At 41.4% G+C, this 25714-nt stretch overlaps 1 protein-coding gene across 1 annotated transcript in view; it reads right to left on the bottom strand.

The window, feature by feature from the left end:
* dgkzb (diacylglycerol kinase, zeta b) overlaps positions 1–25714 on the bottom strand; it is a 154933-nt gene that overhangs the window by 74136 nt on the left and 55083 nt on the right. The window contains exons 4-13 of the mRNA XM_034175777.1: positions 25523–25618; positions 25340–25417; positions 25205–25261; positions 25009–25077; positions 24812–24883; positions 19468–19584; positions 9980–10054; positions 9772–9873; positions 8592–8674; positions 4322–4382 (exon numbers count right to left, since the gene is read on the bottom strand). Coding sequence (XP_034031668.1) covers positions 4322–4382; positions 8592–8674; positions 9772–9873; positions 9980–10054; positions 19468–19584; positions 24812–24883; positions 25009–25077; positions 25205–25261; positions 25340–25417; positions 25523–25618 — 810 coding nt within the window. The remainder of the gene's footprint in view (positions 1–4321; positions 4383–8591; positions 8675–9771; positions 9874–9979; positions 10055–19467; positions 19585–24811; positions 24884–25008; positions 25078–25204; positions 25262–25339; positions 25418–25522; positions 25619–25714) is intronic.

The raw sequence follows: 25714 nt of genomic DNA, 5'->3' as shown, positions 1-25714 counted from the left end.
CTCTGCCTCCCATTCTACTCTTAAAAACCCTAGGAACTACAAGTAAGCCTGCAGTCTGAGAGCGAAGCGCTCTATTAGGGTGATATGGTAATATGAGGTCTCTAAGATAAGATGGGACCTGATTATTCAAAACCTTATAAGTAAGAAGAAGAATTTTAAACTCTGTTCTAGAATTAACAGGAAGCCAATGAAGAGAGGCCAATATGGGTGAAATATGCTCTCTTCTTCTAGTCCCCGTCAGTACTCTAGCTGCAGCATTTTGAATTAACTGAAGGCTTTTCAGGGAACTTTTAGGACAACCTGATAATAATGAATTACAATAGTCCAGCCTAGAGGAAATAAATGCATGAATTAGTTTTTCCAGAATCACTCTGAGACAAGACCTTTCTAATTTTAGAGATATTGCGCAAATGCAAAAAAGCAGTCCTACATATTTGCTTAATATGCGCATTGAAGGACATATCCTGATCAAAAATGACTCCAAGATTTCTCACAGTACTACTAGAGGTTAGGGTAATGCCATCCAGAGTAAGGATCTGGTTACACACCATGTTTCTAAGATTTGTGGGGCCAAGTACAATAACGTCAGTAATTGTGATAGTACCGGCAAAAAATTCAAACTACTTTCACCCCTGCTTTCTACCTCTGCCAGGCTTGTTCTGTTAAGATGCCTTGACACTTGCACAAATTTTGGCTCCACACTCTTGCGCACTTCGTCGTTACAATGTCACCCGCTGTGTTCCCAGCTGGATGCCGCGGTTTGTGCGCTGGATGCTGCGTAGATAAAATAATTATTTCGTAGTGGATTAACCATGTTCTCTCAGATTTTGGCTGTTGAAAACACCTCTAATCAATTCCGGAATCACAGAGGACTGTTTCAGCTGCAGCTTTTTTTTCTCTCTCCTTCCTGCGCTTCATGAGGTGGAGAATGCATTTGGAACAGTCTAAAAGGTAAATATTTGTAATGTTTATATTGTAATAGCTTGGTAAAACAGTTGCATGTTCATTCCTTCGAATGAGCACCTGTAAAAATATGTTTATGATAGATTTAACATCTCATTCTAATCGTTCAGATGAGCTGCGATGTGATGCAATGCGCTGACGGAATGACTCGCACTGACACGCAGTGTTTTTTAATTGCTTGCACAATGTTCACGTGAAGTTCACATAATTAACGTGTGACAGATTTTGAACATTTCAAGATTTTCTTTGCACACTTGAACGAAGCCACGCAGTTTACAAGTTTACAACGGTTTGCAACAAGTTTACTCTGATTTTACGAGCTTTAAGCATTACAAAGTTAAAGCACATCATTAGCATGTTGCCCATGGGGATCCACAGGCTCTATATTGGCTAGTGCTTAAAAATATACTCAACAAAAATATAAACGCAACACTTTTGATTTTGCTCCCATTTTGTATGAGATGAACTCAAAGATCTAAAACTTTTTCCACATACACAATATCACCATTTCCCTCAAATATTGTTCACAAACAAGTCTAAATCTGTGATAGTGAGCACTTCTCCTTTGCTGAGATAATCCATCCCACCTCACAGGTGTGCCATATCAAGATGCTGATTAGACACCATGATTAGTGCACAGGTGTGCCTTAGACTGTCCACAATAAAAGGCCACTCTGAAAGGTGCAGTTTTGTTTTATTGGGGGGGATACCAGTCAGTATCTGGTGTGACCACCATTTGCCTCATGCAGTGCAACACATCTCCTTCGCATAGAGTTGATCAGGTTGTCAATTGTGGCCTGTGGAATGTTGGTCCATTCCTCTTCAATGGCTGTGCGAAGTTGCTGGATATTGGCAGGAACTGGTACACGCTGTTGTATACGCCGGTCCAGAGCATCCCAAACATGCTCAATGGGTGACATGTCCGGTGAGTATGCCATTTTCAGCTTCCAAGAATTGTGTACAGATCCTTGCGACATGGGGCTGTGCATTATCCTGCTGCAACATGAGGTGATGTTCTTGGATGTATGGCACAACAATGGGCCTTAGGATCTCGTCACGGTATCTCTGTGCATTCAAAATGCCATCAATAAAATGCACCTGTGTTCTTCGTCCATAACAGACGCCTGCCCATACCATAACCCCACCGCCACCATGGGCCACTCGATCCACAACATTGACATCAGAAAACCGCTCACCCACACGATGCCACACATGTCTGCCATCTGCCCTGAACAGTGTGAACCGGGATTCATCCGTGAAGAGAACACCTCTCCAACGTGCCAAACGCCAGCGAATGTGAGCATTTGCCCACTCAAGTCGGTTACGACGACGAACTGGAGTCAGGTCGAGACCCCTATGAGGACGACGAGCATGCAGATGAGCTTCCCTGAGACGGTTTCTGACAGTTTGTGCAGAAATTCTTTGGTTATGCAAACCGATTGTTTCAGCAGCTGTCCGAGTGGCTGGTCTCAGACGATCTTGGAGGTGAACATGCTGGATGTGGAGGTCCTGGGCTGGTGTGGTTACACGTGGTCTGTGGTTGTGAGGCTGGTTGGATGTACTGCCAAATTCTCTGAAACGCCTTTGGAAACGGCTTATGGTAGAGAAATGAACATTCAATACACGAGCAACAACTCTGGTTGACATTCCTGCTGTCAGCATGCCAACTGCACACTCCCTCAAATCTTGCGACATCTGTGGCATTGTGCTGTGTGATAAAACTGCACCTTTCAGAGTGGCCTTTTATTGTGGGCAGTCTAAGGAACACCTGTGCACTAATCATGGTGTCTAATCAGCATCTTGGTATGGCACACCTGTGAGGTGGGATGGATTATCTCAGCAAAGGAGAAGTGCTCACTATCACAGATTTAGACTGGCTTGTGAACAATATTTGAGGGAAATGGTGATATTGTGTATGTGGAAAAAGTTTTAGATCTTTGAGTTCATCTCATATAAAATGGGAGCAAAACCAAAAGTGTTGCATTTATATTTTTGTTGAGTGTAGGTAGCTGATGTTTTTCAAGGGTGGTAATAAATTATAACGTAAAATTTCTAAAAATGAGTTGGAATACTGCATGACTCCAGAATGTTTTAGGACCATAGACCTCAACAGTTTTTAGAAGAAGAACTAGACCTTTTTAATTTCCTGTTAATTCCATATTTTTTAAAATGTTAAATTAATATGTTAATGTGTTTATAAAATTGTTAAGGTTCTTGTTATCATATACACATTATTATTATTATTATTATTATTATATAATTACTTCTAAGTTGTTATTTGATTTTTAAAGAGACCACAATGGAAATAAGTGTTTTCATGTTCTTGTCATCCATGTATTTTTAACAATTACAATTATATTATGTACTAACAATGAACTTTCTAAAAAAAAATTAGAAATAAATCTCATACACACACACACGCACGCACACTTTTAATATATAGATGATTTACTGCCCCCTGTTGGAATGGCGTGTGAGACCAGAATGTAATTAGCAATGTCCCTTGTTCAGTGTCTCCTATCAACATTCCATTTTGGTGGCATTTATCCTTGACCCAAAATGCAGAAGCATATGAAACAGGAAATGTCAGCTCTCTCCAGGTTATCTGTGATCAAAGTTATACACATGCATGCACGCAGAGCTTTTTGTCTTTTCTGCATTTTGCCGCAAGCAGGGTGCTTTTATTTTTACACACCCACAAACAAAGATGTGCCGGAACACATCCAACGTAGTACACTTCTCACTCATCAAACCAACTGAACTACAAAAACACAATAAATCAATAACAATAATGACACTGTTAAACTAAGATAAACTAACATAAACCACAATAACATTTAAAACCCCCAAACTGTATTGCAGCACAACATGCAGTGCTCACTGTTAGCTAATTTCGCTAATTACTCCAAAAATATTAGTCCTATCAACTTTCCATTTTCGCAGCATTCGTCCTTGACCCAAAATACGTAAGCATACCAAACGGCAAAATGTCAGAACTCCCCAGTTTCTCCATGATCAAAACCATACACATACATGCACACAGAGGCCACTTTTGCTATTATAATATAAATTCACAACAGGGGTTTGGTGCTATGGTTCAACAAAAAGGTTAGTTTGTAAGGAGGCTAATAATTTTTACCCTGGTAATTTTTGTTTTTGGTTAAATAATTTTGTTTCTGTTTGCAAAGTAAAATCATGTACTCATCCAAAAAACAAAAAAAAACTAGGATGTATAGAATTGCTGTCTTGAAAATTCTTTGCTCTGTTAAAAAAATTGTTAAATCTCATAGGAGGCCTAATAATTTTGTCCTCATCTGTACAGCAGTGGTTGTTTTCAGTTGAATCATGTTGTACTCACTGTCCCATCACCCCCACAGGCCAGGATCCTAAGGTTGGGAACTTTGGCATATAACTCCAACCTGGAGGCAAAATACAAATCATCAATTCTACCAAGACACTCTCCAAACCTGGACAACTGAAGAGAACACTGAGGAAGAGTTTTAGAAGACCTTGAAGACTGGACAGACCTTGAGGTAGCTGATGCCTGCAAGCATGAGAAAGGTCAGTAAAGATACTAAAAGTAACTGAACACCAGGTGCCCTATCTCTAACCCTTGTGGATGTCCAAAATGAGACTTCAAAGAAGCATAAACAACTTCCCTGTATCTAAATAAAATTCCATTGCTCCTTCCTTACAAAATATGATGTGGTTTATCCACATCAGGTTTGCTATTTTCACCAACTTTCATGAGAATCACTTCATCACTCAAATGGCCTATGAACTAAATTAAATATTTTAAAATATACTTCATCACTCAAATGGCCTATGAACTAAATTAAATATTTTAAAATATTGTGGTTCTGCCCTTTATTAAGATCTGTCCTGAAACTGTTGTGGAACCACTGCAGTAGAGAACCAACCTTTTCAAAAAGTGTCAGAAATATCAGCGTATTAACATGTTATCTCACAAATAAAGGTTTCACAATTTCTGGCTATGTCCCTTTATAACTGTTCTGCCTCTAAATTGAGCAGTTTCCTTTCCAAATCAAAGGCAATCACCTCACCAGGGGCCTCATGTACAAAGCGTGTGTATGCATAAAAACATGTCATATGTCTCCACGCCAACGTTCAGATGTGTCAAAAGTGAAATGACCGTGGAAATGTGCGGTGCATAACTCAAAAATCCTGGCTGGCATACAGACGTTTCTACAGCTATTGTTCCACTGCCGACACGTAGAGGTGATGCTGGGAACCGTTAATAGTGTGAAAACAAGAAGTCAGAGTGATGTGCACATCAGAGACACACTGATGAACAATTAACACACCCACGTTTTTGAAAATATATGGGTGGATATAAAAGCATGCGTAAAGTGAGGCATACAATGGCATAAACAATGGCTTCGTTAGCATTGTTAGAAAATCTTGCAAATGGTGCAATCTGACATTAGCGTGTATTCAGGGAACGCAAGGATTTACTTGCAAATGATGATACAGTAACTGGCTCATAAGCCAATTTCATTTACCAAGTCACCATTACTGGAGCTGCACACAGAACTGCGGCCAGCACAGAATGCAGTACGGTGAGGAAACAGGTTGTTTGTGCCCACACAGATGCTGACCACGCTGGGATTCCTGGCAACAGGGGCATTCCAGCGGGAGCTGGTCGATCGGTCAGGAGTGTGCCGGTCAACCTTGCGCAGAGCCACCAGCTGTGTGGAACCCAATCATCCGAATGTCATCCAGGTGCATCACATTCCAACATTACAGCGCAATTTGCAGTGGAAGCTAGTTTAGGTGTCATCATATGATGAATTTGTTTTTGTTAATAGGAAACATTTTCATTCTGTTAATGTTGAAATCACATGATGCGCAAATGCATAACAAAGATGGTGACTGGGTGTCCTGGTTCCGCGGTTATTTTCATGCTCCTGTCAAAGAGATTAGAGCCATTTTCGTGATACATATTTTTTATTTTACTATTCTAACCGTAATCCCATCTCCTAACCATGATCATAACTGTCTCCCTTCCCCTAACCTTAGCCATAACCCCCGTCACCCTGCATTTCATGCCTCGTCTGGCACATGCGCAATGAGTAAATAGTTTATTCATGCAATTGTTCCAAATGAACACCAGCATGGACACATTTGGGCATGTGCACATTCAAATATGTATTTTGTTATTCGTAATATTATTATTATTACTCTGTATTAATACTGCACTCGGTATAATTTCTTTTCTGTGTTCATGTTGTCTGATGTGACGGCGTGGGGAATTCTCAGCTCCCAGGGTCTAGTTAGATGGATTTGCATATTTAAATAGGGGTGTGGAAAGGGAGGCGCATGGTGCATGTGCAAGTGCACTCAATTCCACGTTCAGTGGGAAGTACAAACGGAACGTCTGTGGATCCATGCGTATGGACACTTTGATCCATCTGAATATTTTTGTGCCTACGCCAGTTTCTGGGTTTTGGCGTACGTCATGTGTCAGTCGGAAATCCATGCAAGTCTTTGTATACTCAACAAAAATATAAACGTAACACTTTTGGTTTTGCTCCCATTTTGTGTGAGATGAACTCAAAGATCTAAAACTTTTTCCACATACACAATATCACCATTTCCCTCAAATATTGTTCACAAACCAGTCTAAATCTGTGATAGTGAACACTTCTCCTTTGCTGAGATAATCCATCCCACCTCACAGGTGTGCCATATCAAGATGCTGATTAGACACCATGATCAGTGCACAGGTGTGCCTTAGATTGCCCACAATAAAAGGCCACTCTGAAAGGTGCAGTTTTGTTTTATTGGGGGGGATACCAGTCAGTATCTGGTGTGACCACCATTTGCCTCATGCAGTGCAACACATCTCCTTCGCATAGAGTTGATCAGGTTGTCAATTGTGGCCTGTGGAATGTTGGTCCACTCCTCTTCAATGGCTGTGCAAAGTTGCTGGATACTGGCAGGAACTGGTACACGCTGTCGTATACGCCGGTCCAGAGCATCCCAAACATGCTCAATGGGTGACATGTCCGGTGAGTATGCCGGCCATGCAAGAACTGGGACATTTTCAGCTTCCAAGAATTGTGTACAGATCCTTGCAACATGGGGCTGTGTATTATCCTGCTGCAACATGAGGTGATGTTCTTGGATGTATGGCACAACAATGGGCCTCAGGATCTCATCACGGTATCTCTGTGCATTCAAAATGCCATCAATAAAATGCACCTGTGTTCTTCGTCCATTTTCCTGGTTCTCTCCCTCAGCCCCAACCAGTCCCAGCAGAAGACTGCCCCTCCCTGAGCCTGGTTCTGCTGGAGGTTTCTTCCTGTTAAAAGGGAGTTTTTCCTTCCCACTGTAGCCAAGTGCTTGCTCACAGGGGGTCGTTTTGACCGTTGGGGTTTTACATCATTATTGTATGGCCTTGCCTTACAATATAAAGCGCCTTGGGGCAACTGTTTGTTGTGATTTGGCGCTATATAAAAAAAAATTGATTGATTGATAACAGACGCCTGCCCATACCATAACCCCACCGCCACCATGGGCCACTCGATCCACAACATTGACATCAGAAAACCACTCACCCACACGACGCCACACACGCTGTCTGACATCTGCCCTGAACAGTGTGAACCGGGATTCATCCGTGAAGAGAACACCTCTCCAACATGCCAAACGCCAGCGAATGTGAGCATTTGCCCACTCAAGTTGGTTACGACGATGAACTGGAGTCAGGTCGAGACCCCGATGAGGACAACGAGCATGCAGATGAGCTTCTCTGAGACAGTTTCTGACAGTTTGTGCAGAAATTCTTTGGTTATGCAAACCGATTGTTTCAGCAGCTGTCCGAGTGGCTGGTCTCAGACGATCTTGGAGGTGAACATGCTGGATGTGGAGGTCCTGGGCTGGTGTGGTTACACGTGGTCTGCGATTGTGAGGCTGGTTGGATGTACTGCCAAATTCTCTGAAACGCCTTTGGAGACGGCTTATGGTAGAGAAATGAACATTCAATACACGAGCAATAGCTCTGGTTGACATTCCTACTGTCAGCATGCCAATTGCACGCTCCCTCAAATCTTGCGACATCTGTGGCATTGTGCTGTGTGATAAAACTGCACCTTTCAGAGTGGCCTTTTATTGTGGGCAGTCTAAGGAACACCTGTGCACTAATCATGGTGTCTAATCAGCATCTTGGTATGGCACACCTGTGAGGTGGGATGATTATCTCAGCAAAGGAGAAATGCTCACTATCACAGATTTAGACTGGTTTGTGAACAATATTTGAGGGAAATGGTGATACTGTGTATGTGGAAAAAGTTTTAGATCTTTGAGCTCATCTCATACAAAATGGGAGCAAAACCAAAAGTGTTGCGTTTATATTTTTGTTGAGTGTACATGAGGCTCCAGATTTTCTGAAAACCAATTCATTAGTTTCTGACTAATCCTGCCAACAGACCAACAAACAGCTCCAAGTATTTTGTTCTGCCTGTTTACTTGGTTAAGCCCCACAATGTAAAGATATTGATTCCAGGACATGACCAAACCCTCAAGGATATCATCAGACATTAGAGCCTGTCGTAAAACAAGCTGCCAAACAAATGCAAGTGCAAAAATGAGACGTGTGGTCTCACCCCTCTTTGGGCCCGCCTTTTGTCAGGTCAAACACTTGGCGAGGGTTCAGGTACCACATGAAAGACTGGACAATCTTAGTTCCCTGAAGCAAAAAGAAAGAAGCCCTCTTAAAAATTCAAATGGGAAAATAATTTAATTAGGTGCATTTTATTGTTTAGTTTTCTAGGGAATTTTGCACTTATGAACTTTTTTTTAAGGTAACCCTATTGAATGCCACCAAGTTGTTCTGTTGTCAGCAGAAGAATGAGCCTCATTAACAGTCAACTCATATGGTATTAGTGGGTCATCACCAAACAGGAAGAAGACTAAGGTAAGTAGCTGCCTGTATAATTACAGATCCACTCCATGCTACCACACAACTGTAATGACAAATTTGCCTATTCAGTGGTGACAATAAGCAGTTTTTGAGTTTGCTTAATAGGCTTACACTGTTTACCTGTTTTTTTTTGGGTGGATTGTGGGTGGGTGGATTATGAAGTAATAAATTATTTTCAAAACCAAATGTTTCAAGTAATGCTTTATAACGGAGCATCCTTCTCTGAATCAATGGGGCAGCACAGTCTCGTTTGAGGGGGGGCACTAAAGGGGTAAAATATGACGCATATGACAATTTCTCTACTTCCAAGGGAAAAAAAAAACACGGCATTTTCTCTGAGATTTTGGGCAAATACATTCAAACAAAAAGAAAATGTAAAAAAATGACAATGCAGTGGAAAGTGGACATGTGTTGTGGTTTGTTTATGACCCGGAGTTCAAACATGTCAAGGTGGTTTTGCAAGCGAGAGAACGGAGCTACTCTGGTTAGCTGTGCAGGCTAACACTTATCGACATGACGTCTCCCATTTTCTTCCTCGTCCCTTCTCCAATGGAAACCAAAAAAAAAAACTCTTTTCGCGACTGCTTCAGTGATTTCAGCCGAAAACAAAACAGGACACCATTTTTCCGTGTGAAGTTATGCTGTGTATATATTACACAACGGGGCTGGCTGTCCCCATAAGTGGTCAAATCCTGCGATATCACGCAGGGTTCAAATGAGACTGCGCTGCCCTATCGGTTTGTTGGTTCAAATTTAAAAAGAAAAAAAAATTCCTGCAGTGTTGAATATTTTAGGATGAAACCCAGAATGCAGTCCTTAGAGATGACTTTGACTGTGCATGAGGAGCAGGAACATCCATCTACCTGGTTTCCACCGCTCTTTGGGTTCACGAAAACCAGCAGAGGCTTCATTAGTTGGGAAGGGAGGGGCTTAATCAGGAAGGGCTTCCAGCGGCCATCTTGATGCTAAAAGAGAGAATTGAGCAAAAATGCTTAGCAGAACAACAAATTTACACGACGTGCGTGCACCAAAGTCGTGCAAGTGTCAGGGCACCCTATCTCTCATTCTTACCTCTGTCCCCTTCTTGCTGGCTTTGTTACATTTCAATGATGTCCTTTTCTTCTTCTTACTGGACTTTAAAGATGACTACAGAAAGGAAAGCAAATGTATCAGCACAAGTTAACAGGTATTTATGTTTTTTTCAAACCTTAATCACATCCTCACACTGTGGACAAACCACTTAAACACAAACCAGGTTTTGTGTAAGGTTTTGTCACAGTAATTATATAAGACACACTTCTGTGCTTTATTTAATTTAAATGTCTTTAATAGAATAATTTTTAATAAAATCAACATTTTCACCTGCAGGTGGTGCTATAATGATGAAAAATGCACTCTTTTCTTTTTTGCCCACAACAAAACGGTACATCGCACAATCAAAAGTCATACATCCTCAGATTCCGTGGAGTGTGACAAATCTTCTGATATTGGCCACACCCATTTCTGTTTTTTCCATTTTTACACAGTGTTGTAAAATATGTAAAACCTTTCAAATCTATCTCATCCAGAGCTGTCACTTTAGTCGACACCAGTCTTTGAAAGTGGAATCTATGGACCATTAGGAGCTTGCAGTGCATTCGGAAAGTATTTAAGTATGCGGATGACACCACAGTGGTAGGATGCATCACTGGAGGAGATGAGTACGCCTACCGGGGTGAGATGGAACAGCTGACGGTGTGGTGTAGAGAAAATAACCTGCTCCTGAACACATCCAAAACCAAGGAGCTAATCACAGACTTCAGAAGAAACAAAACAGACATTCAGCCAATTATCACTGAGTGGATCTGTGTGGAAAGGGTCAGGGACTTTGTTTCCTGGGAGACCACATGGAGGAGAAACTGACCTGGGACAGGAACACCACACACTTGGTAAAGAAGGCACAGCAAAGACTCCACTTTCTGAGAATTCTCAGGAAAAATAACATAAACCAGAGATTGCTCGTGTCTTTTTACCGTTCCACCATGGAGAGCATCCTCACATACTGCCTCTGTATGTGGTTTGCCAGCTGCACGGTGGCAAACAGGAAAGCGCTCCAGAGGGTTACCAAAATGGCAGAGCAGATCATTAAGCGCCCTCCACTCACACTGGGGAACCTTCATGGCTCTTACTGTCTCAGAAGAGCCAATATCCATCCTAAAGGACTCATCCCACCCTGGTCACTCTCTGTTTGAGCTTCTGCCATCAGGCAGACGGTACAGGGACATTAAAACAAGTACAAATAGATTGAAAAACAGTTTCTACCCAACTACTGTTAGAGTTCTGAATGCTACTGGAACCAAATAGCCATATGACATGCCACACTTGAAATGAGTGCAATATTTGTTTATGTGCAATATCCACAGTTTTGTACATACTTTTCTTTTGTTTTATATGCAATCTATTTTTTGTTAATATGTACTTATATTTTTTTCTTTTTTAATTTTGTGACATACCTTTTTCATTCTGTTAAATTTTATGCTTATTTTCTTTCCTTCCCCAGACCTTTCAGGTCTACGTGTGGTATATCTGCACTGAAAGGCTTGCCCATTACCTTTAGTTGTACCTGTTACAATGACAAAGAATCTGTATCTGTATTCACAGCACTTCACTTTTTCCACATTTTGTAATGTTATAGCCTTATTCCAAAATGGAGTAAATTCATTTTTTCCCTCAAAATTCTACTCACAACACCCCATAATGACAACATGTAAAAGTTTATTTTTTAATTTTTGCTAATTGATTCAAATTAAATAACTACAAAATCACATGTACATAGTATTCACACATTTTGCAAAATACTTTGTTCATGTAGTTTTGTCCATTCCTCTTTGCAGCACCTCTCAAGCTCCACCAGGTTGGATGGGAAGCGTTGCTGCACAGCCATTTTCAGATCTCCACAGAAATCTTCAATCGCATTCAGGTCTGGGCTCTGGCTGGGCCATTCAAGGACATTCACAGAGTTGTCCTAAAGCCACTTCTTTGATATTTTGGCTGTTTGCTTAGGGTCACTGTCCTGCTGAAAGATGAAATGTTGCAACAGTCTGAGGTCAAGAGCGCTCTGGACTCTGGAGCAGGTTTTCATCCAGGATGTCTCTGTACATTGCTGCATTGATCTTTCCCTCAATCCTGACTAGTCTCCCAGTTCCTGCCACTGAAAAACATCCCCACAGTATGATGCTGTCACCGCCATGCTTCACTTGTAGGGATGGTACCTGGTTTCCGCTAAACATGACGTCTGGCATTCAAGCCAAAGAGTTCAATATTTGTCACATCAGACCAGAGAATTTTGTTTCTCATGGTCTGAGAGTCCTTCAGGTGCCTTTTTGGCAAACTCCAGGTGGGCTGCCATGTGCCTTTTTCTAAGGAGCGGCTTCAGTCTGGCCAATCTACCAAACAGGCCTGATTGGTGGATTGCTGCAGAGATGGTTGTCCTTCTGGAAGGTTCTCCTCTCTCTTCAGAGGAATGCTGAACCTCTGACAGAGTGACCATTGGGCTCTTGGTCACCTCCCTGACTAAGGCCTTTCTCCCCCAATCACTCAGTTTAGATGGGTGGCCATCCAGGAAGAGCCCTGGTGGAGCCTAACTTCTTCCACTTATGGATGTTTGAGGCCACTATGCTCACTGGGACCTTTAAAGCAGTAGAAATGTTTCTGTATCTTTCCCCAGATTTGTGACTCGAAACAATCCTGTCTCACAGGTCTACTGATGATTCCTTTGACTTCATGCTTGGTTTGTGCTCTGACATGCACTGTCAACTGTAGGACCTTATATGCAGACAGGTGTGTCTTTCCAAATCATGTCCAATCAGCTGTATCCACCCCACATGGACTCCAATTAAGCTGCAGAAACATCTCAAGGATGATCAGTGGAAACAGGATGCACCTGAGCTCAATTTTGAGCTTCATGGCAAAGGCTGTGAACACTTACATACATGCAATATCTTAGTTTTTTTATATTAACAAATTAAAAAAAAATCACATTATCATTATGAGGTATTGTGTGTGAATTTTGAGCAAAAAATTAATTTATCCCATTTTGGAATAAGGCTGTAACATAACAAAATGTGGAAAACGTGAAACACTGAATACTTTCCAGATGCACTGTAAGTTATCAAAAATGAGCTTGGTAGGTCAAAAGTTGCAATTTCATAAAGGAGAACAGAAAACCTTGCATATTTTCCCAACTTTACTTGAGAGAAACATGAAATATGTACAATGATACATAACAATGTTCAAAGGCTGTCATTTGGTAGGTGTAGGTTTCCGACGTACTGTGTGCTGAATTGACACCCGTCTAATCACTGCAAGGTTGTATTCATTTCTTCTATTTCAGTTTAAGACGTCTTAGTTTTTAAGTGCATCTATTGTGAATCTTATTTAACTAAATTTCTCCTGTTGTGAATCAGGAGTGGTTAGCATTTCGTTAGCGATTAGCTAGCTAGGTCGGCTGCACTTTTTTTTGTAATTGTTCCTTTTATTACTGTTACCAGTCCAATACTTCTGTTAGTTTTTCAGTGTAACTGCTGTGAACTGTAGCTCATTTATTCCTGTGTGAATCTTAGGGCCCCATTACACACAGTGTGAAATTTGGTCAAATTACGCATGAAGTGAGCATGAAGCAGGAATCGCATGCAATACGTGTAAAATCGCAGCTGTTTCCAACACCTCGTACACCTGTTGCTACAAGTATTTGTGCACACCAGCAGCTGAAAGACAGAGTGTCTCCTCTCACGGCAGGTGTCTTCCAAATTCCAGCTGACACACACAAACAACTAACGCCGCTCATTAGGCACTAAGAAAATGTATGGCCATTCGCGCTATCATCACGAAAACAGTCAGCAGACGATCACTGTCAAGCTGGATGTGAAATTTGTCTAAGTGCCCCCACAAGTGTGGAGTTGCAAAAAGCCACACACATGTGGTGCATGTGTCTCACATATGTGCGCATGTGTCTGGCAGGCCAGATGTGTTGGGGGAATCACAAATCACAAAGATAATTCATTTGAACATCTGATTCTCTGCTCTGCCCACAATGCTATGTATTGCCAAGATCACAAGAATAAAAATCAGCCATATTACTTTGTCACTGTATATAGGCCCCCTGCCCATACTATGAATTTTTAGATGAATTTAGTGAGTTTATCTCTAACTTGCCAACTAGCGCAGATAACATTCTGATTATTGGTGACTTCAACATTCATATAAATAAGCTTTCTGATCCCCTCTGCAAATCATTTATGGAAATTATGGATGTATTAAGATTCCAGCAATGCATTGAGGATTCAACGCACGTCAGTGGAAATACCCTGGATTTGGTTCTCACACGTGGTATTGCTGTCACGAATACTGACATCATGCCTCTTGCTTCAGTGGTCTCTGATCAATGACTTATTAAGTTTACTGTTTCACTGCTGTGTTTGGTAGAACAACAACCTTATTTATCACTACGGCGACGCATCAATTCTTCAACTGAACTTGAAACTAGACTGCCTGATACCTTAGTGTCACGTTTGGAAAATGCCCAATCAGTAAACAGTCTTGTGGACAGTTTAAACTCAGTGCTCAAAAGTACATTTGATATGATTGCTCTACCTATATTAAAACCACGCCCCCCCAAAACACAGTCACTTTGTTTCAATGATTACTTGTGTGACCTCAAGCATAAGGCTAGAGGTCTAGAATGAAAATGGTGCCATTCAAAATTAGAGATATTCCACCTCGCGTGGCGTGATGCTATGTTACAATATAAGCATGCACTACTGGCTACAAAGTGAACCTATTACTCTGATTTGATCAACAAAAACAAGCATAACTGAAAGTTCTTGTTCTTGTCCACCTGTAAGTCACTCTCCTTTTACAGCACGAGATTTCTGAGATTACTTTGAGAAGAAAATGTGTGCTGACGAAACTTGTAACGTCTACAAAAAGCACAACCTGCTTATTTGATCCTATCCCAACAAAACTGTTTAAGGACCTGTGGCCCACTCTTGGGCCGACTGTGCCTGAAATTATAAATCTGCCATTAACCTCTGGATCTGTTCCTAAATGTTTCAAATCTGCAGTGATTAAACCATAACTCAAGAAATCTAATCTTATATAGAGGCCGATATCAAATCTCTCATTCTGCTTTAAAATTCTGCAAAAGGTGGTTTCACAGCAGCTCTTGGGCCACTGTACTAGGAATAATCATTCCACAGAGACAGCTATCACTAAAGTGGTGAATGATCTTCTGCTTGCAATGGATTCAGACACCACTACGGTTCTGGTGCTATTAGATCTTAGTGCTGCGTTTGATACCGTGGATCATCATATTCTACTCGAGAGGCTGGAGAATCATTTTAGGATTACTAAGAATGCCCTTGCATGGTTGACATCTTACTTGACGAGTCCTTCTCACTGTGTTTTGAACAATAACACTCCCTCTAACCTTAGTGACACGAAATTTGGGGTTACACAGGGGTCCGTCTTAGGCCCCCTGCTTTTCTCCCTTTATATAGCACCCCTTGGGCACATATTGCGCCATTTTGGGTTACCTTTCATTGCTATGCTGATAATACTCAGGTATACATGCCGATAACTGCAATCTTATCCAGTTAAAATCCTTAGAGGATTGCTTTGCATCAGTGAAAAGATGGATGTCTAGCAATTTCCTACTTTTAAACTCTGACAAGACTGAAATGATAGTTCTTGGTCCAGTGAGACATCGACATCAATTTAACCAGCTAACGTTTAGCCTAGGCTTGTGTGTCATAATCACACTGACAAAGTGAGGAACCTTGGGGTAATTTTTGATCCTACGTTGTCTGACCTCCACATTAGAGATAGTATGAGGACTGCTTTCTTCCACGTACGAAATATAGCGAAGATTCGTCTCATCCTGTCTATGGCTGATAGTGAGACCCTGATTCATGCATATGTTTCTTCTAGATTGGACTACTGCAATGTTATATTTTCTGATTTACCGCAGTCCAGCATTAGGGTCACCAATTGGTTCAAAATGCTGCTGCCAGACTTTTGACAGGAAGCAGAAAGTTTGACCACATTACACCCATTTTGGTGTCTCTTCACTGGCTTCCTGACCCTGTGAGATCAGATTTTAAGGTTCTGCTGTGAACCTTTAAAATTATTCACGGACTAGCACCTCCATACTTAGCTGACCTAATTAAACCATACGTACCGGCCCGGGCTCCAAATAAAAAGTCTGTGGGTCACAAAGCTTTCTCTTATCGTGCACCTGCTCTGTGGAATGATCTCCCTGCATCACTAAAACAATAAGATTCTGTAAAGACTTTCAAGTCCAGACTTAAGACGCACCTATTTTCCCTTTTGTATGGCTAGCATACTGGCATAGTATGTTACTTTGCTTTTTACCCTTTTAACTTTATTGTGAAACAGAACGGGTCGTAGCCTCAACTTTATCTAAAGTCTGGGTCTTTTAGTGAAGCTTAGGGCTAGTGGCCGGTAATCACTTTAGTATTTCTTCTGTTTTTCTTGTTGCTTAATGCTGACAAATTATACTGTATTTGTTGTCTCTCAACCGCCTGATTGTTTTTTTTCTCTCTCTGTTTGAGGTGCGGCTCCATCCAGAGATGGGAGTGGGTGTCTTCTTCTGCAGGCTTCCCAGCCTGTGCACCAGCATGGACTCCCAAAATTTTGTGTATATTTGTATTGTCAATTGTGTCTGTAGCATGGCCCAAGCAGAGGGTTTTTTCTTTACCACTGTGTGCTTGCTCCTGGGGTTGGTAAGGTTAAACCTTACTTGTGTGAAGCACCTTGAGGCAAGTCTGCTGTGATTTGGTGCTATTTAAATGAAATAAATTAAATTGAAATTCTGGGTCACTAAGGGACATCACAAATGGGGAAAAAAGATTTCAAATACAAGCACCAAATTGCATTCAGTTCACTCTTGTAATTGTGGATCACATTTGTGTTGAATCCGACAAATTGGTGATGACTGCATAAAAATGGACATGCATCCTCATACAAATGACACTCAGTTAGCACACCTCTTTTATACTGTTGTATGCTGCCAAGACAGCATAAAGAAAAGTGACACTGGAAGAGTGGACAGGCTTGGGAGGAAGGCGGGCTGTTCTGTTGACACTGAACTGGAGTGTCTCATAAGAGTGGCAGAGAGCAGGACCCTCCGCAGGATGCTCACATGGTGGCAGTCACAGCTGTTATTCAGTGGATGTGCTGAAAAAAATTACATCTTGGTTGAAGTTTGTCCTCTTGACATTAAACTTGAGTGATAGCATGACTGCTCCTGTGGATCTATAAGTCAGGCCCACATCCCAACATGTGAAATGTTGGGACTCGCATGGCTCTCGCAGGGTCTTGGAAGTCGGTCTACGTATGTACTTCATCCTGCACATACATTCAATGGACACTCACGTGTTGTTATTAAGATGATTAAGTCCAATATACATGAAACATGGTCCAATGACACAGAAAAATGAACAAAAAGCTGCCTGCCAAATGTCGTAGTAGTCGGTCACAAGTTGGTGCCACAAGTGGGGAAGTAATAATATTAAATTATATGCATAGAAAAGCATGAAATTTGTATCAACAACTTATCTATCAAAGACCAGGAATGTTCAAAGAAGACTTTTCCATAGTTTTCAGTATGAGTAGCTTTAAATTGCACAGAATAAGCACTGCAGCTGCAATGTTTGCTCTGAGAGTGCTGATGAAGAAGGGTATAGAAGGCCAGAAGGAGTTGCATAGTTTATTTGTGGACTTAAAGCTTTTGAGAGAGTGCAAAGAGAAAAGATGTAGTCTTGTATGAGTCTTTTGTGGCAGAGAAGTATATGAGGGAGGTGCAGGATATGTGCAAGGACAGTCACCCCACTGAGTCTGGTATGCTTGAGGTTCCTTGCTATAATCAAAATTCCTGAGGAAGGTTTTTCTTAACACTATTTCCAATGTGCTTGCTCAGGGGATGGGTCAGGTGAAACCTCATTGTGATTGCCATATTTCTAAAAAAATATTCATTCCAATCTCCTTTGACCTTTATGTATACAATAAAGAGAATATTTCTATCAGAGTTGTTGCTATTTGGTAGAGCACTGACAATGAACAGATATAAAGGAAAATTAGAATTTGAATATTGGTAAATAAAGCCTGACAGACTGCATTACAGCATTGTTATATGCATGTACAATCCTTCATACATATGGTGGGAGCAAAGGCTGTGATTCAGTCTGCCATACTGAAAAAGTATAGATCTCTTATAGTAGAGAAGCTTGAATCTTCGACTGGACTGGGTTGCTTCAAATCGCAGAAGCTTCCTCAGCTAAAATTCTTGCTCTGGTAGTCTAACTTCTGTCTGACCCTTCTGAACCTTTTCGACAAGGGTCAGACAGAAGTCTATGGAAACCACCTAGACAACTGAGAGCCTACACAGAAATATAGACCTCTTAGTAAAATTTAGTGCACTTGATGGAAAAGCTGGCATGACAGCACCATCACCCAAGTGCCTCTGTGGGTCAGGCCCACATCTTGCAGCTGCATCGTGACACATCACATGGTCCTTGCGGGGACTCGGGAGGCGGTCCACATAAGGGGCTTGAACTCCAAGTACAGCTGCTAGCAGGTCTAGTATATCTTTATTTATAAACAGATAGTAAAGTTTGTGGCCAAAAATTCACCATGAACATGAGGTAATGCATCCTCAAATGAAATGACTTGCAGACATCTTTCATATCTGTGTTTCATATCATATCTGTCCTCCAGATGGCGCAGCTGTGTTGCAAATTCAGGAGTCTACATCAGTGAAGTCTAAATGAGTTTTTTTTAACCTAAAGTTTGCTTCTAGCATGGTTATTTCTATATGTACTGTCACACAAACGTGGGACTTTGAGAATTTATCAGTTTGACAAAATCACAGCTTTCTGTGGAAATGGTCTGTGTGTCACGAACGTATGTGGGTCTTGCAAGTCTATTTTATGCACACACCAGATTGTCCATTCCAGTTATCAGCAGTCAATGGCAAAAGTTCAATTTACTTGACCTCAACCACATCAGCTGTCTTCTTCTGTTAATTACATGCTAATCATTTCAATTAAAAACAGAAAATGCCTTGTGCAGTGTGTGCAGTAGCACCCTGCTCTGTATCAGAAAAACAGAAAATATTCCTAACACAGCAACATCATCAACAACATCATGTTTGGAAAGATGTTGATGCCAAGACAAATGTTTTAGGTAATTCATTTTCTGTCATGAGTGATGTCTCTTACAAAGTGTTCTTATGACGTGTTGCAACTTAGCAAACTAGTTACTATGGAAACATGTTGTCATATTAGAGGTTTCCTGTCTGCCATCAGAAAAAAGTAGAAGTCCGAAAAGCAAAAACCTCTGCACATTTGCAACTTTGCACAGTCCATGAAAATAACAAATAACAAACAACATGCACAAAGTGCATTTCAGGACCACATCATCACCAATTTTGCTTAGCATTAGCTGTGTTGGTTTCTGCATTCGCCCAGAACAGTGCCCACAATTAGCGTGTACATGTGTACCTGAGGTCTGCGGACCCTGATGATCCAGGTAGGTGGGACAATGATGGCAGCATGAACTCCCAGAGAGCAACACTCCTCAATCTGCTGCAGCATGAAGCACGTCACCTTGTTGTGATACTGAAACACACACACACACACACACACACACACACACACACACACACACACACACACACACACACACACACACACACACACACACACACACACACACACACACACACACACACACACACACACACACACACACACACACACACACACATTACCAGAGAGCTGCATTCAACATCTGAACCAAGAAACTGGAAAAACTCGCTTTGACAATCTAGGAAACAAAACAAAAACAAAGACAATAATAATCATGAGGAAATGTCAGCTTTTAGAGTGAAAGACTGACTCATATATATCTGTTGCCTGATATAGTTCTTTCTTTTTTCCCTTTTATCTACAGAATATTAAAGTTGAACGCAAAAAAATACGCTCATAATGGAGATAGTTAGCTTACATTTGAGGATCATTCCATCTAAATCAGGTGAGCGCGTAGGAGTTACACAGCACAGTGTGCGCGTGTGTCTGTGCGCAAGTTCCCCCATTGTAAAGGACCACAAGTACTGTTTCTATTGTTTAATGGCTGATATTGTCATGCATTGTGTTTTGGCTTATATTGTACTATTAGGTTTTGTTTTTGGATTATGTCATTTTTCTGGCTGGGTGTGTCTTGCTTGGGTTTTCTGGTCCCCATTTCTCTTGTCTACCTTTCTTCGAGCTTGGTGGGGGCGTTTCACTCCGACTGGGTCACGCCCTGTTCTGGATCTTTCCACACGGGTTTCCTATCTACAGCTTGTCACTGGGAGTATTTAAGCACCACTGGTTGCACTGGTTTTTGGCCTGATCGTTATGCCCGGTGCCATCGCTTCTAGCTCTGTTCCTTGTTCATTCTAAGTTCTGTTTCCACGTTGTGTTTTGACCACCTGCCTGTTATATCGACCACGCCATTGCCTGATGTTTTTGGTTTGTTGGCTTTTCTTGGACTGCCTCTCCGTGTACCAAACCCTGCTGAACCATTCAGTAAATGCCTCACTGAACCAGAGCTATGTTGTTGAGTCCTGCATTTGTCTCCAATCTTCTTTGTCTGACAGCCTTGATATAAGTGATCTGACCACCAGGTCCTTGACAGAGCAGATCATCTCTGAACACCAACTCTAAGCCATCGCTGGTGCTTTAAGATCAGTTCCTGCACAGCACATAACTTGACCGTACTGCTCAGGGCTGCTAATCCCTGAGCAGATTGTGTCAATAAATGGATGAATCAAACCAGAAGCAACATATGTCTGGCCGGCAATTACATGATACAGAGCTGTGAACTGTGCAGGTGAATATATATAACGACTGTGTGTCACTATTGGTGAACTGACCAATTTGTGTAGTGTAAGAAAACCTTCCACTGTAATTATCATCATAGTGGCCTTCCTTGACTCTACAGTCCTGGATGGAACAGAGTCAGTCTCAATTCAATCTTTTGAAAACATTTTTTCATGTGCTACTACCACTACTACTTGCACTACTACCATGACGACTAATAATAATAATAATGATAATAACAATAGTAATAATACGAGGTCTGTCCAAAAAGTAATGGACCTTTTTATTTTTTTCAAAAACTATATGGATTTGAATCACGTGTGATTACATCAGCCAAGCTTGAACCTTTGTGCACATGTGTGAGTTTTTTCACGCCTGTCGGTTGCGTCATTCGCCTGTGAGCAGGCTTTGTGTGAGCAGTGGTCCACCCCTCTCGTCGGATTTTTATTGCGAATAAAATGTCTGAACGATTTGGAGCTTTGCTGCGTCAAATTTTTCCAGAAACTGTGAGAGACCTCCAGGTGGACACCATTCGGAAAATTCAGATGGCTTTCAGGGACGATTTTATGGGGATTACACAGATTAAGGAGTGCTCCAGCCGGTTTAAAGACCGCCCACAGCGTCTGAGAGCGCGGCGCACACTGAGCGCCGATCGATAGGCTGAAACCCCGCTCTTTGAAACAACCAGATCATTTCCAAAGTGAAGGCTTTGTTGATCCGGGACGTCGTCTGACTTCCACAGAAATGGCAGAAGACGTGGACATCAATACTTTTTCGGCACATTCCACTGTTACAGGAGTTTTTGTCATGGAAAGAGAAGCGGAGGGATGCGCCACGGAGCCGCTCATGGCGCGGACAAAAGCACCTCCGTGTTGGTCTAACAGGACGGCTTTCAGATGGCTTTCAGTGGCTTTTCAGTCGTGTGACTATCATGTCCTGTGAGGCTTCATCACGGTGTTGCTTTGCCCCAGTGCGGCATGACAAAAACTCCTGTAACAGTGGAATGTGCCGTTCATTTCCAAAGTGAAGGCTTTGTTGATCCGGGACATTGTCCGACTTTCACAGAAATTGCAGAAGACGTGGACATCAGCACTTTTTCGGCACATTTAGACAGACATGCGGAGAAATCTGCGCGTCGGGACGGAGCCGCAGGTCCGTTACTTTTTGGACAGACCTCGTATTATAATAGTAAGTCCCTTCGGCTGCTCCCTTGCTTGCACTCGGGGTCGCCACAGCCAATCCAAGATGGATCTGCATGTTGAATTGGCACAGATTTTACACCGGATGCCCTTCCTGACGCATCTCCACATTACATGGAGAAATGTGGCAGGGGTGGGATTTGAACCCGGAGCCTTCTGCACTGAAACCAAGCGCATTAACCACTTGGCCACTAAAATAGGGGTTCTAGCAATAAAATCAGGTCTGTTAGGCTTCAGGAAGCCATAAATATAAAAATGCTTAATGCTCTTGGTTTTTAATAATCTTATCAAACAAACGCAGGTTGTCATGTCAATTTGGGATAGAGTAAAGGCAAAGAAAATGTAAAGAAATTGCAAAAGACAATACTAATACAACACACATTAAGCAGTATAACTAAAGCATTATGAAGCTGGGCTACAGACCAACAACATACACTATAAATTACAACTCCAATTCCAATGAAGTTGGGACGTTGTGTGAAATGTAAATAAAAACAGAATACAATGATTTGCAAATCCTCTTCAACCTATATTCAATTGAATACACCACAAAGACAAGATATTTAATGTTCAAACTGACAGACTTTTTTGTTTTTGTGCAAATATTTGCTCATTTTGAAATGGATGCCTGCAACACATTTCAAAAAAGTTGGGACAGGGCAACAAAAGACTTGGAAAGTTGATGAATGATCAAAGAATACCAAATTGGAAACAGGTGAGTGTCATGATTGGGTATAAAAGGAGCATTCCCAAAAGGCTCAGCCGTTCACAAGCAAAGATAAGGTAAGGATCACTACTTTGTAAACAGTTGCGTGAAAAAATAGTACAACAGTTTAAGAACAATGTTTCTCAATGTTCAATTGCAAGGAATTAAGGGATTCCATCATCTACAGTCCATAATATAATCAGAAGATTCAGAGAATCTGGAGAACTTTCTACACGTAAGCGGCAAGGCTGAAAACCAGCATTGAATGCCCATGACCTTCGATCCCTCAAGCGGCACTGCATTAAAAACCAACATATTTGTGTAAAGGATCTTATTGTGTGGGCTCAGGAACACTTCAGAAAACCATTGTCAGTTATTACAGTTGATCGCTACATCTACAAGTGCAAGTTAAAACTCCTCCATGCAAAGTGAAAGCCATACATCAACAGCATCCAGAAACGCTGCCACCTTTTCTGGGCCTGAGCTCTTGAAATGGACAAACACAAAGTGGAAAAGTGTGGTGTGGTCTGATGAGTCCACATTTCAAATTGTTTTTGGAAAACATGGACATCGTGTCCTCCAGACAAAAGAGGAAAAAGACCATCCAGATTGTTACCAGCGCAAAGTTCCAAAGCCAGCATCTGTGATGGTATGGGGGTGTGTTAGTGCCCATGGCATGGACAACTTACGGGTGATTTTTTAACTACGGGCACTATTGGCCTTGTAAATGTAATTTCCACCACACGATTGCCTTACAATATAAAGCGCCTTGGGGCAACTGTTTGTTGTGATTTGGCGCTATATACAATCTTTCATACAAACTGTTACTGGACATTACAGTGTTGAGGTGGAAATTACGGCAATAGTGTGGGACAACTACATTTTGTTTAAAAAAAAAATCACAACAGTTGTATGACATTGAATACCCCAATTATGTTTTGATTATTTTACTGATATTTTATTCAGAGATATTTTAAAACATTAGAAAAAACGTTTCTTTACCATTCATTTTTATCATTGAAGATCAAAAGTCTGGGTGTGGGACAAGCACAAAACGGCAATATTTGCATATAATGATGCTGAAAAAAGGTGAAAAAGTCATCATAGACTACTAGAACAAATTTCTTAACACACATTCATTGTAAAGATAAAAGATAAAAGTGTGAAATTTCCCCTTTTTTCTGTTTTTCATACAATATGATCAAAGGACATAATAAGTCCCCGTAGTCTAAGAATCACCCTTACACATCTGTGATGGCACCATCACAGATGAAAGGTACATCCAGGTTTTGGAGCAACACATGCTGCCATCCAAGCAACGTCTTTTTCAGGGACATCCCTGCTTATTTCAGCAAGACAATGCCAAGCCACATTCTGCACGTGTTACAACAGCGTGGCTTCGTAGTAAAAGAGTGCGGGTACTAGACTGGCCTGCCTGCGGTCCAGACCTGTCGCCCATTGAAAATGTGTGGCGCATTATGAAGCGTAAAATACAACAACGGAGACCCCGGACTGTTGAACAATTGAAGTCGTACATCAAGCAAGAATGGGAAAGAATTCCACCTACAAAGCTTCAACAACTAGTGTCCTCGGTTCCCAAACACTTGAGTGTTGTCAGAAGGAAAGGTGATGGTTTTCCTCAAAATTCTACACATAATACCCCCCGCTGCAGCTTTTCTCTCCCTCACTCTCTCTCGCATGCTCCATGAGGAGGAGAACGCATTTGGAATAGTCCAAAAGGTAATTATATATATATATATATATATATATATATATATATTTTTTTTTTTTTTTTTAATAGCTTGGTAAAACTGTTGCATGTTCTTTCCTTCTTATGGGTATCTGTAAAAGTATGTTTATGATGATTTAACATCTCATTACAATTCAGATGAGCTGCACTGACGCAATCACTAATTAATATGTGACAGAAATTTTGAACATTAAAAAATTTTCTTTGTGCACTTACATGAAGCCGTGCACAGTTTACAGCGAGTTTATTCTCCTACATGGCAGATTGCGTACCGGTGCGCGGATCAAATTCATGCAAGTGTCAAGGCACCGTCACACTGTGACTTACCGCCTGTTTGCACCATGAGCAGCTGATGGCAACGATATCCTTGCTGTGGAATGAAAACTTCTGTTGAAATCCCTGTTGGTGGTAAAAGAGGAAATTAAGTAACATTTGGCCTCAGGCTCTGAATGAAGAATTTAAAAAGTGTCATGTTTGATTAAAGAATTGAGTTAGAGACTTTGCAGTGACAGATAGCAGCTCACCTTCCCACACTGTCGACACTTCCCCGTCTGACGCCTCCTGTGGACCCAGTGGTGTCGAACCATGTTAGACTGAAATACAATAATACATTCACGATTTGACACAATCTTTTGTGAAATATTTTTTTTCTGCTTGTGGATTATAGCATATCTGCAGAAATGAAACAATCAGATTTAGACCACGAAAAATCAGACTGACCTCTCGAACGGCTCGAGATCCTGTCTCCCTAAATGAAGGTTTGCACCTGAAATTAATCTTTACAGAAAGAGAGGAGCATGTGAGGAAAAACATCCCTGAGGAAAGCTGGCCATATGGAGACGCTCCAGACTTTACCTTTTCTAGCTGCTCCATACACATTGTGTGGACTGATATCTTGCAACCAGCACATTTCTTCCGTGGAACCGACTTTTGCTGTAAAAAAAAACATAACAGATGGACTACATAATGGTAACTATTCATAAATGCATGTTCTATGAAATTTTTCCAGCGCCACCACAGGGGGGCACTCTAACTCACAAGTGTTTTTGCGATGCAGTACTGCTCTCCTACATAACAGAAGTCTCCAGATCCACTGGCTTCAAACCAGATGTGGTCCCCAAACTGCGCATTTTCCTGCAACACATTAAGATATCTTTAAAACAACAGTCTGAATGTTGAGCACATTTACAGTAGTGTTCAGAATAATAGTAGTGCTATGTGACTAAAAAG

The sequence above is a fragment of the Thalassophryne amazonica genome, chromosome 8 (assembly GCF_902500255.1).
Source record: "Thalassophryne amazonica chromosome 8, fThaAma1.1, whole genome shotgun sequence".
NCBI classification, from domain to species: domain Eukaryota; kingdom Metazoa; phylum Chordata; class Actinopteri; order Batrachoidiformes; family Batrachoididae; genus Thalassophryne; species Thalassophryne amazonica.
The sequence above is the reverse complement of the archived record's forward strand: the minus strand, read 5'-3'. Positions and strand labels throughout refer to the sequence as shown.